The following is a 12,650-nucleotide window of genomic DNA, read 5'->3' as shown; positions in this document are numbered from 1 at the left end:
ATCACTTTCTGGTTGGTGGAGCTGCGCGCAGTGCGCGGTAACCATGGTAGCGGCGTGGTCGCATCAGTGTGACGTTGCTTTGTTGACAGAATCACTTTCTGGTTGGTGGAGCTGCGCGGTAACCATGGTAGCGGCGTGGTCACATCAGTGACAGTGTGACGTTGCTTTGTTGACAGAATCACCGTTTCTGGTTGGTGGAGCTTCGCGGTAACCATGGTAGCAGCGTGATTTATTTGTTTACTGAACCAGAGCTGATCTGGAATAAAAAGGGCTGCAGCCTGTCACAGACAAACACCTTTGATTTAGTGTTAATGGAAATCCTGTCTACTAGTGCTAGCAAGCAGAATAGTCACACAAGTTTTACCAACTGTATTATGGTGGAAACAACTGACATGGAATCCTCCAGAATAGCTGAGCAGCAGCTCAACACTTATGGCATTATAACACCTGATTGCCGCAAAACCAACGGAAGGAAGATCACATGCACTTGGAGCAACAAGCGCAAGGTGAAGGTTTTCGGAGCACCGCTGAAGAGCCTACAGGTCAGTCATACTGACCACGGGGATGTGCCAAGGTTTCTGGTGGGAGCATGTGCCATGCTGCTGGAGCACACTGACAAAGAGGGCCTGTTCAGACTAGCAGGTTCCAAAACTACACAAAAAGCACTCAGGGTCCAGCTGGATGCGGGCAAGGAAGAGTGTCTGTCCACAGCAGATCCCCATATTGTGGCCGGCCTGGTGAAGCAGTTCTTCAGGGAGCTTCCAGAACCCATCCTGCCCACCAAGCTGCATGATGCCTTTCTGAAGGCCCAGGAGCTGACCAGTGAGGAGGACAGAACCGCCGCCACACTGCTGCTGTCTTGCAAACTGCCTGACAGAAACATCAGCGTGCTGCGCTACCTTTTTGACTTCCTCCACAGTGTGTCCAAGAGGAGTGCAAAGAACAAGATGGACAGCAATAACCTGTCTGTGGTCTTCACCCCTAACCTCCTTCCACCTGGAGAGGAAACTGAGAAGAACCAACTGAGAAGAACCAACTTGGATTCCATCTTAACCAACCTCAAGCTGCAGAGAGCAGTCATTCAGTGCTTCATAGAGAATGCTCAGGACTTCGGTGTGTTACCACAGTGCCTCTTGGAGAAAGTCATGTTTGGCGGTGAGACCAGCGAGACCAGCGAGACCAGCGAGACCAGCGATCCACTGCCTCCTCAAGACAGAGAGGAGAACACCCTAGGACAGAGGGCAAAGAAGCAACTTACAAGATTTTCAACTTGGATTCACAGGACATTTGGTTGCTATGTGCCTCCTGCCTCCTAAGACTTCAGCCAGGTTTTCCTGGGTACGGGAAGCGAGTCCAAGAGCTCAAAGTACTTCAGTACATCTGAAGAGAACCTGCTGACACCCCGGGGTGATGTAAGGACCCTACGGATACCTGCCCCTATCATTAAAAAAAACATCTAATTGATGCTGCTGCCAACCATACATTTTATGTATCACCATGATTACATCGACAAGGACACAAGAACCAACAAGGACACAAGAACATAGAGCTCAACAACGCGGAGGGAACAAAATAACACTTATATCTAACCTCCGATCAAGACGGTCTTGACAGAACCTGGCGGTGACATAATGGTGATATAATCTGTTTTACTACTTTTATAAATATTGTTTTACATTTTGTAAATTGTTGATGTTTAAAAAAAAAAAAAAAAAAAAAAAAAGATTACTGACAATAATATACAGTATGAACTTTAATTATGGTAAAGTATAGTAGAAGACAGCCAGCACTCAACAAAAAAATCCTTTTCACATTTTATTTGCCTCTGAGGGAGGCCGTTAAGGTTGAAAAATAAAACTACCGGTATCTGAAAATGTATTGAGTGCTGTGCTGGCCCTATTTTGAAAAACATTTTAAAATATCCGATCTACAAGCTCACAATGTGTCGATTTTGGCTATTTGAACAAAAAATATGTTAAGAAAAAGCCTAAAAAGGTTTTGTCATAAATAAGGGGTAAGGCGGCACCCAAGATAGGGCCATTATATAGTAAATCTGCTGTAGTGGGGCTGCTCAGTGAGTGAATGTCTGGAGCTGTATGAGTACCAAGCAGAAAGAGTTGACTTACAATAAGAACTATTCTGTGTTTTGCTCCAAGGACCTTGACAGCTGCTACTACACAGCCTATGTGAAATCCCTTCTAAAGAAAAAGTCATCAACCCCCAGGTGAACAAATAAGATACATTTACTCTCATGTTATTGGAGTACAGTACTTATGTTGATTTTCTTCATATGAGTAAAAAGTATATACGCCTATTACTTTACTAACAGTAATAGTGAACTGTGAAATGCACTTCTGGATCACATGGCTCACTTTAAAGGGGAATACCACTCATTTCAACATTGAACTATTATCTTAGGAAAGGAAGAAAAAAACACCTTCTGTTTAGCCTAGAACTGGAGGTATAGAACTATGGGCTCATGTGATAAATATGATTTTCCTGTGCTGTCCAGCTCTACAAGCACAGACAAACCAACACTGTCTCAAAAGGTAGCTGATACACTAAAGAGTTACATTTACACTCCAGAGAAAGGTGAGTCTTTCCGAACAAACATTTGTTTTGTTTTTGTTGTATTAGTGTTGTGTATAATGAATGAATGAAATTTTTATTTTCGTGTCATGCCACTTTGGCCCATCCCATATGGGATTATATGACACATTTCACAGAATACACTGAATACAACTGACACTTCCTGTTCATACATATTTGTAAATTATTCGAACAAACAAACAAAGAAAAGAAAACAAATAAATAAAATAAAACGAAAACAATCATAACAAGGCCATTTTACATGTAAATGGCCCTCCTCCTCATTGACCAGGCCATCTTATTAAAAAGTCTCTCCCTAATGGAGTTGTAGAATGGACAATAAAAAAAAAATGCATTTCATTTTCGATTTGCTTTAGATCACACAGACTACATAGTCTATCCTCCTCCACCATGCCTTCATATCTATCTTGTGTAATGTAATAAATGTAACAATTTGAGTTTTTATAGTTAGTAAAAATGCAATTTTTCTTCTAGTATTCCGTTTTCCCCTCAAGCTGTCCATCTCCGCATTTGTTGCCTTTGTGGCAATCTACCATGTAAGTTATCCAAGAATACAATACACTTGCACCTGCACCTAGAGCACTGTATTACCCTTTAGTCTCATCTTATAGTGTGTGTGTGTGTGTGTGTGTGTGTGTGTGTGTGTGTGTGTGTGTGTGTGTGTGTGTGTGTGTGTGTGTGTGTGTGTGTGTGTGTGTGTGTGTGTGTGTGTGTGTGTGTGTGTGTGTGTGTGTGTGTGTGTGTGTGTGAATTAAATAACAAATAACATAGCTCCTACAGCTCTGTAAATGTACAACTCGTCTCCTTTCAGATGGCATTGTTGCTGGTCGTTCAGGTTATTCCTACTCTCCATATTGTCCGTGCTGGCATTGATGAAAACATCGCCTTCCTGCTGCTTGGCTTTGACATCGTCCTCTCTGACGACAGAATGGAGGTTGTCCAAATTGTGACTTTCTATACTTGGTTGTTGGAAGGTGGGTAATTGTTTGCATTGATTGGATGGATGTCAACTGAACCAAATTTACAGTTCATTGAATTTCCCCCCTCAGACCAATCCGTTGACCGTTGTTATGGGATATTATGTGAATATGGACGCTATATCTTGTATTTCATGCAGATCTGTTTTATTCTCCCTGCTATTGTCGTTGACAGTGTGCTACCTGTGTGCGATGACATTATCGTGTATCGTCAGTCTGGTCATGCTCATGCGATCAATGGTACTTCATAGGTTAGTAGCTATACTTTGATTCCTCATGCAGATCTAGAAGTGTACAATCCATTTAAATTGATCACCGATATATTGTATGCCAAACATCCCTCAGATACAGTTAATTTTCATTCATACTGTATATTTATTAAGTAATCATAACCATTTTTTTCAGTAGACTTTAATTTAGTTAATTAAGACGTTTTAATTTCGTCCAGAAATAATGCAGGTGTATCTAAGCCCGAACGTTTTTTCCTTTGTGGTTTATATACCAACATTGATTTGTGGTGTAATCCATGTAATATCATATGACATGGCCGAATTAACCTACTGTATCATTAAATACAGTATTTGAATAATGCCTAGGACTTTTGACTATCACAACTTGGCAGTGAACATAGACTAAAAAAAAAACATCTCCCCATTATCAAACTGTGACGATCGTATTGGAATCCGCAGTGTTATTCTTTTTTAAACATATGTTTATTCATTTTCTTTACAGTACAAATAAGTATTTTCAAAACAATTGACATATATTCCCCCCCCCCACATCCCCATGGCAGCACACATACAAACAAAATCTCATCACAAAATGTTTTGACAATAATAAATACAGAACAAAAATAAATAAATAATGACATAAAGAAAAATAAAACAAAAATAAAACACATTACATACAGTTAAACAAACAAATGCCCAATGTCCGTCACAGTTCCCTACCCCCACCCCACAGCTGACTACTCAGTTAACCACTATACATCCAAAGCCTTCAATATCACCGCAGTGTTATTTTAGTTAAGTATACATGTAAAAAAAAAAAAATCTAATATAGTGATATTTGTCAGGTGAAAGAAGCGCTGGTTTTTGAGCTGTCAGGTTTCACGACAAAAAGGGGAAAAAAGTCCTTTGGATGATTTTCCTGTGTTTGGGCTATAGAACCATCATGTGATCACTGGATATTCCTCTTCCTCCATTTCAGATCAAACCTCAAAGGACTTTATAAGGGAGACATTTACAGTATTTATAACAGCCAGAAAACAATCCACCCATCCAACCCTGGCATTGTGTGCTGGATGGGCTTGACAGGGTACCAGGCTGCAATCATCTCCCTAGGTAAAATCAACCTAAGATATACTTCATCCTTAACACTTAACCTACCTTGAGGGGGCAAATGCATACACGACTACAGAATACAGATAATAAATTATTGATGAATTAATGATGAACTCATACATTAATTCATCACAAATTTATCGTGAACTCATTCATCATTGGTCCTCAGCATTACTAATGGTAAAGTCACTATGTGTAATATCATTAGTTAAAGAGGGTATTCCACAACTCCACTTCTAGGCCAAGGATGAGTGCGTAAAAAGATTACAGTGCCATTTCAAATGTTTTAAAGACCATGAAAATATCTATCGACAGTTCAGTTATTGATCTGTGTGCAGTGCACTGACTATATTATCCCAATTGATGGTTTTTAGATGGATTGATTATTTTGCATTTTCTTGACAGGAATGGTAATCCAGACTCTCGTGTTCTTCATCTGCTTCGTGTTTTTGGTTTTCTTGATCATTATCCCCTTCGTCTTTGGCCGAACCTCATTCTCTTCCAAATGGCTGCAAAGGCATGGTGAGCTAACCCCTAAAACCTTTATTCTTAGAAAAACTGACCTGAGTTGCAACTGAACTATTTTTTCCATCTAAACGTCCATGCTAAACCCCTTATCCCTAAACTACTTTGCCTTTTTTACTATATTGAAGCATTTTTGAATAGTGAAAATAGCCAATCTACAAGCTCACAGCGTGTCGATGTAGATAAGCTATAGTTGAACTATTCCAAAACTATTTTCAAAATAGTAAAAAACGGGGTAAGTAGTTTAGGGATAAGGGGTTTAGCATTGACAAAAATAGAGCCCCAAATCTCCTTGCCATAAAAAGCTCACATGTAGATCTGCTATTTTTGGCTAATGTTTTCCCCAGAATATGAATGCAAGTGGTTAAACGTCAGTTTGTTTTCTATGAATTGCCTTCTATACAGGCAAACCCTGAGTGTAAGTTTAAAGATAGATAGAATGAAGTAACAATAGGCCTATAGCAGCAATATTAGTAAATAACAGAAACAGTAGCACACTGTGAGGTGCCTTCATCAGGTGCTGTGTGCATGGATTCTATCTGCTGTGTATAATGTGTGTGTGTGTGTGTGTGTGTGTGTGTGTGTGTGTGTGTGTGTGTGTGTGTGTGTGTGTGTGTGCGCGCACGCATGCGTGCCCAGGCCAGTCTGGGTCACGTTGGTATTGGCTACAGCTCTTCAACACGTGATCACTAAGTTTGCATTTATCAAAAAGGATGCTGGCACCACAGATCTGGATAACAGGTATTTGCTTGATTACTTCTTGTGATATTATAGCAGGTATTTTCTCTACTCTACTTTAATGTCTCTTGTGGTGAGGTGTGGGTCTGGGATTGTAGGTCACTGTGAAACAAATTACAGCACCAACAAGTTTAAACTGGCCTTTCACCTTTAACCTCCAAGGAGGTACAGACAGAAAACCAGATATCAATACCAATACGCGTTCGTTTTGCATGATTATGTCCAAAACTTGTGCCAATACCTCTGGAATGAATACACACAACAAATAGTTATAATACTTATCTATAAGTTTTAATAATCAAAGCCCTATTAACTAATGTACAGTTATGTTTGGTCCTATGTCTACAACAATATAAATTGAGCCTATTGCAATCATAATGAATCAAATATGGATATACAATCAATGATACCGACAGAAGTTTACAGATTAGACCACCAGTAGACCTCTGGACTCCCTTCTACGGCCTGAGAGAGTAAAGATTCCTTGGGCCGACAGAAATATTTAATATTTCCAAGTTTGTGAATATAGCCAATCAGAATAGTGAGTTCATTTCTTCAGGGGGTCCTCCTCCCTTTTTGAAGTGTCGGACTCTGCCCCCCTGGGTGTGTGTGGGTGTATGTGTCGATGTGTTCAATTAAATGTGCCAATCATTATGAGATCATCTTTTTTATACAGTACGTGTGTATGCTTTATTAAATGAGCCAGTCAGTAGATCAACTAGTGTGTGTGTGTGTGTGTGTGTGTGTGTGGGGTGTGTGAACCCTGCACCCTGTGTGCCTCCCCTGCTTGTTTGCACAGTCCAGTCGAGGCCGACCTGCCCTGGCGACCTGAGAGAGAGAGTGTGTGCATGCACGCGCGTGCACGCGTCGGGAGAAAGATGCCTCTGTGTACTTTATACTCTCTAATAAATATTTACTAATTCCATGATTTTAGCTTTAGTGAGGCCTGTTACTATTTAGTCGCACATTATATGATTTACATATCCTTTTCCCCCTTATGATTACCTGTTTTATTCCCTATATATAAGGTAAATACTTTAATAATAATTTGATTGGTAAATATACTTTGGTACTGGTATTTATACCCTAAATATTTTAATAATCCAATCCAACAATGCATTTATTTTTTTGGAAAAAATCTTATATCTGACAACATCTGAAACCAGGCCGGCCCCTCACACTTCTAAAATAGCTGATCTATTAGCTCACAACACATCACATCGTGACATTGTTGTGACCTTGTAGATCGTCTATTTAGCTATTTTTAACACCCAAAGTGGCCAGTAGAGTACAGCACAGAGTAAAGTGGCACAGAGTACACTACAGTACGAGCCCTGGGCCGTTCCTGGGGCTCTGGGGCTCGCGACATCCCACACAAGCCCCCGGGGACCCCCACATATTGGTAACTGTGTTATTTCTCGACCGTTTCGGGCGTGGGGCGGCTCGCTGGAACCGGCCCGGCACCCTGGGCACGTTCCTGGGGGTCTGGATGTTCCGGGGACCCCCGCACAGTACACTACAGACTACAATACAGTACAGTACAGTAACTATAACAATAAATGTAGAGTTGGACCGCTCAGTTCACACAGGTGTTATTTTGAATGATGGATGAAAGCAAGTTATGATTTTGTGCAAAATATTTGACTACCTACTTACTTTATACATGGTTACAAAAGGTAAATTACATTTAGATTTTACTAATGTCTCTTGAAACAATGAGCTGATCCTCTTCTGTAAGATTGAATTACTTTTGGAATTGAAACAAGCCTCTTCAAATGACCTCCAGTGTTTTTAATTACACTGTTTTCATATCACACAAATACCAAATCTCCAAAATAAGAATATATGACCAAAAAGTCAGGTTTCAACTGACAAAAAAGAAGAACTTTAAACTCAAACTTTAACCCTAACCCTTTAACTTTAACTTCTGTGGACGTCTCACACTTACAATTAAATGATAACTCAAGATTTGACTAGCAACTTCTTGATTGATTGTATAAACTCTGTTCACAGAGGCAGTCTGTTCCTGTTCACCTATTTCCTCTACCTGGTCAACATTGTGCTAGGGCTGATTGTCGCCATATGGAGAATGGTGCTAACGGCTTTGTACAACATCCTCCATCTTGGACGTATTGACATCAGCTTGCTGCACCGTACCTCTGAAACATACGACCCAGGTACAGTACGCCACATCAGTGATCCTCAACCTTTTTATTTTCAATGACTCTGAGTTTGAAATGCATCAGGCCATGGGCCCCCATGCATGGTTGGAGGGGTTGATTTATTGATTGATTGATTGATTGATTGATTGATTGATTGATTGATTGATTTATGTTTTTTTTAATCTTCCGGAAGTGCATTCTTTGTCTATGGGACCCGGCGACTACCGCCGATAGCAGGCGAACGGCCAATAGTCGAAAAGTGGGCGGAGGAACGTCGTCCGAAAATATATAAATAATTCATCTTTTGGCCTTGCATACCACCCGTTTTGAATTTGCACATAATGCAGGAGGCAGCAGCACCACCCGTTAATAACAAACTCATGGTTGGTACCATCATGCAGATGGTACCAACCCGTATTGTAAAGATTATCGGACTTCCCACACCAACACTTTCTGATATGAACAATAAGGCCATCACACGGCTAGCACTCAATATGACGTGACACTGATCATCCCCTGTATCGCTTCTTCAACCTCATGCCATCTGGACAAAGATACAGAACCTTACCATGGAAAAAGGTTCGTTTCAGTAGGGGCTTTGTCCCCTCAGCCATCGCGGCATTAAACAAACTGCCACGCCGATAGGATGGTTCTGTACACAGTGGGGACCTCATGTTTTTGTATTGTCTTTGTGTAATGTTTTTCTGTACTATTTGTTGTGGGTGTTGAACAGACGTGAAGAGTAATATCCTTCGGGACAATAATGATTATTATTATTAATATCTCTATCTATAACTCAAAATCCTGGACATAATTTGGGTGCCATCCAACCAAACGGCCTCAAACTTGGTGTATGTGCCCCATAAGACCTGCGGGTGTGCACTGTGCAGAGCAGGTCAGCTCCATATATGGATATCTAAAGGTTTGAGGCCAGATGTAGAGTTGCTGACCAATATTGAGGGATATTGAATATTGAGGGATCTCCATATATGGATAATATATATATATATTGACGTGATGTCACGAGGCATCCCTGGGGGTGACTGACTGACTGACTGACTATGCAGTAATGCACGATTTCATAGTAAATAAGACATTTCACAGTCATTACAGTCTTCAGACTAGCGTTATAATGTGTGTGTGCCCGCACAGCGTATCATTACTACACCAACTACCTGAAGGTTGAGGTCAGCCAGTCACACCCGGTGATGAAGGCCTTCTGTGGACTGCTGCTGGACATCATGGTCCAGGGTGGAGGAGCTGTACAGAAAATGTGGGATGCAGAGGAAGGTAGGTCAGATTCAGACACAGACACAGACACACACACACACACAGGCTGCAACTTGTTGTGAGTTTAAATCAGTTTAAATACTTAAAAAAGTATAAATCAATTTTAGACTAGACATTTGTACATGGTACACAAGCAAAACTGTTCATTCAGTATTATGCAATCCAAATTTGCATCTCTCTACTTCTCTACATCTCGCAATTTGCAACTCTATTCTAGATTTTTTTTATGATGGGATAAATCTAGAGTTGCAATACCCTCCATTGACTCCCCATTCATCCAATTTGCATTTGCGATCTGCTTGTATTAAACCCACAGTACATGGCTTTTATTTTTTAGGGGGTCTGATCGATCCCGTGATCCCGTTATTGTCGCCGCCCGTAAGTTCTCTTTGGGAGTGGTTTTGAAGGAGGCTATGGATTCACATTTATTAACGGCTATTGGTAGGGCGTTCCACATTTTAGTGGCCACTTCTTACACATAATTACGCAGATGTTCCACGTGTTTTAGCGGATTTCATGGCAAAACACTGCCAACACAGCAAAACACATGCAGCCACAGTACATGGCTTTTATTTTTTAGGGGATAATCCCCCCTCCTCATTAAACTGAGGGGGTCGATCGATCCCCCCCCCCCCCCCCCCCCTATCTGCGCGCCTGCCTGAAATGTACTCATATAAACCAATCATAGAACAATCACACACAAAATGGCCACCTTTCAACCTTTTTTTTATTTCAAGCTTCACATCTCAGGTGATTTCTATGTGGGAGAGTAATGCTTAATTATTTAAGTACTAGTCCTTACCGTTCTGAATATATGAACAGCAAATGATATTCAGTGTGGGTAATGCGATGTAATAGATCACATTACTGATAGGCAGGGAATAGTTTACAGACGATCTTGGGAAGTTGGGTTATAGGCACATAAGTATAGGCTAATATGGATGGATGGATGGATGGATGGATGGATGGATGGATAATGTTGCTGGTGGCTACCCTAACCGATAACCCTACGGGCTGCTGGTGAACCGAGCAAATGAAAACAAAAGCCTACGGGGCACCCGCACTCTTATATACATTGACTGAATTATAGTATGATATGATATGATATGATGATAAATGAGTTCAAAACACATTCCAAAACATTTGGAGGAATACATTTTCCATCAAACAGGGAAAATGGCCAAAGTTTGGCCCAACGTCTGCTAAGTCTGCTTGAAGGTCTCGAAGCTGTCAGCCAGGGGCTTGACCTGAGCATTGAAGTTGTCTGCCAGAGACTGGATGTTGTCGGTCAGAGGCTTTTGATTGATTGATTGGAATATTTATTAACAGTTTGCATAATTACAGTACATTTCAAGCACAAACGTATATCTACAAAGACTGTTAACTGTGAGTGGACGACCCAATTAAGAATTACACTTGTTTACAAGAGGGTCCACCATGTTCAATTCATCAAAACATTTAGAGACGTACAAATAGACACTTCAATATAGTCAAAGAACAGAACAGGAATTCATCATAATGGAGGTAAAAAGGGAAAATAAACATATACAGTGAGGGAAAAGGGTGGGGGGGATTCAGACTTTACGGGGGCCAGTTTCGAATTGCAGCCGTCCGTAGGTGCCCTTTGAGAGCGGTATTGAATGAGTCAAGGGATTTACATGTCTTAATGACTGTTGGTAGGGCGTTCCACATTTTGGTGGCATAGGAGCGAAAATAATTTAGTCCCTTGTTTGTGCCGAATCTGGGTTGTACATGGTTTGTTGCACTCCCTCTGGTGTTGTGGGTGTGGACTTCGTTAACGTTAAGGAAGTATTTAGACAGGTACATGGGTATCTTGGTGGTGTATCTAATCTTGTGGACCAGACCCATTGCAAGATGCTGTACTCTGTTGTCGACCCTAAGCCATTCCAGCCTGTCAAAGTGGGCAGGGGTGAGGTGGGTTCGGGGGGTGAGGCCAAGTAGGAGCCTGACCAGTTTGTTTTGGGAGGTCTGGAGCCTTGTTTTAAGGGCCTTTGAGGTGCTGTGGTACCAAGAGGTGCATGCATAGTCAAAGAAACCTTGTACGAGTGCTCCTGTTAAGGTCTTCAAGGTGTTTTTGTTGACCTGTAAAGGAATCACTTTTTTGATTACGTTGGTGGCCATTTTATCACCGGAAAGATTAGCCTCCAGGATGGAACCTAGGTAGGTAATTTCATCTTTTCGTGTGATAATATTGTCACCCACTCTAACCAAGAAGCCATCTGCCTTGCTGAGATTACTATTTGATCCGAAGAGAATGGATTCAGTTTTGTTATCAGTTGCAGATTCTACCGAGTTCAGAGCTGAGGGTCTTTTCAACCTGCAGTTTGTTCCTGTCCGAGACCAGCAGTGCTGAGTCATCTGCGAACAGGAACAAGTTGCAGTCACAAGCTGATGTCATGTCGTTTACATATATTAGGAACAGTAAAGCCCCTAGTATGCTTCCTTGTGGAACGCCACAGCTGCTCACTGGGAGGGGGGGGACAGTGTTCCGTTCACCTCCACCATCTGTTGGATGGTGGAAGTCCAGGTAGGAGTGGTTCAGGCTTCATCTTCAATTGTTCCTCGATGGAAAGGTCCTGGAGCTTCTCAGCCTCAGCCTGGACCTTGTCAACCAGTGACTGGACATGGGCCTCAAAGTAAGTCCTGTGACAGGAAACGCAGAAGCAGAAGAGTGTCAAACACGTCCACACAGAGACGTTTGAAAAGTTATCACAAATCACAGTTGTCAAAATGTTTACCGTACACACAAAACTGTGTCAAAAAGAGAATTCTTGGCCAGTTCCCACTTTTGAAAGAGACTCCGTCTCAGTGTGCTTTACTGGTTAAATAAATAGAAAATAAATTATAAATGCAGGAATAAAATAATAAGTGATTATCTGCTCCATGGTTGATATGGTTTGGACCCATGTTCACTAGATCAAAGTTGATATTAGCTACATTACATTACAATAGGTTGTGATGGAGCGACTTCATTGATTGATTGA

At 41.2% G+C, this 12,650-nt stretch overlaps 1 protein-coding gene across 1 annotated transcript; it reads left to right on the top strand.

Moving 5' to 3' along the window:
- Positions 1 to 392: 392 nt before the first annotated feature.
- Positions 393 to 10,955, top strand: LOC310856696 (receptor for retinol uptake stra6-like; the record flags this gene model as incomplete). The annotated part of the gene is given in 14 exon segments (XM_083762167.1): positions 393 to 1,241; positions 1,329 to 1,412; positions 2,157 to 2,224; positions 2,513 to 2,592; positions 3,085 to 3,146; positions 3,422 to 3,584; positions 3,763 to 3,838; positions 4,797 to 4,930; positions 5,336 to 5,413; positions 5,416 to 5,452; positions 6,095 to 6,196; positions 8,207 to 8,370; positions 9,508 to 9,645; positions 10,864 to 10,955. Coding segments are annotated over 14 exon segments (2,127 nt in total).
- Between the last annotated feature and the right edge of the window lie 1,695 nt (positions 10,956 to 12,650).

Source organism: Protomyctophum parallelum, assembly GCF_964188405.1.
Source record: "Protomyctophum parallelum genome assembly, chromosome: 3".
Taxonomy (NCBI): Eukaryota; Metazoa; Chordata; class Actinopteri; order Myctophiformes; family Myctophidae; genus Protomyctophum; species Protomyctophum parallelum.
The sequence above is the reverse complement of the archived record's forward strand: the minus strand, read 5'-3'. Positions and strand labels throughout refer to the sequence as shown.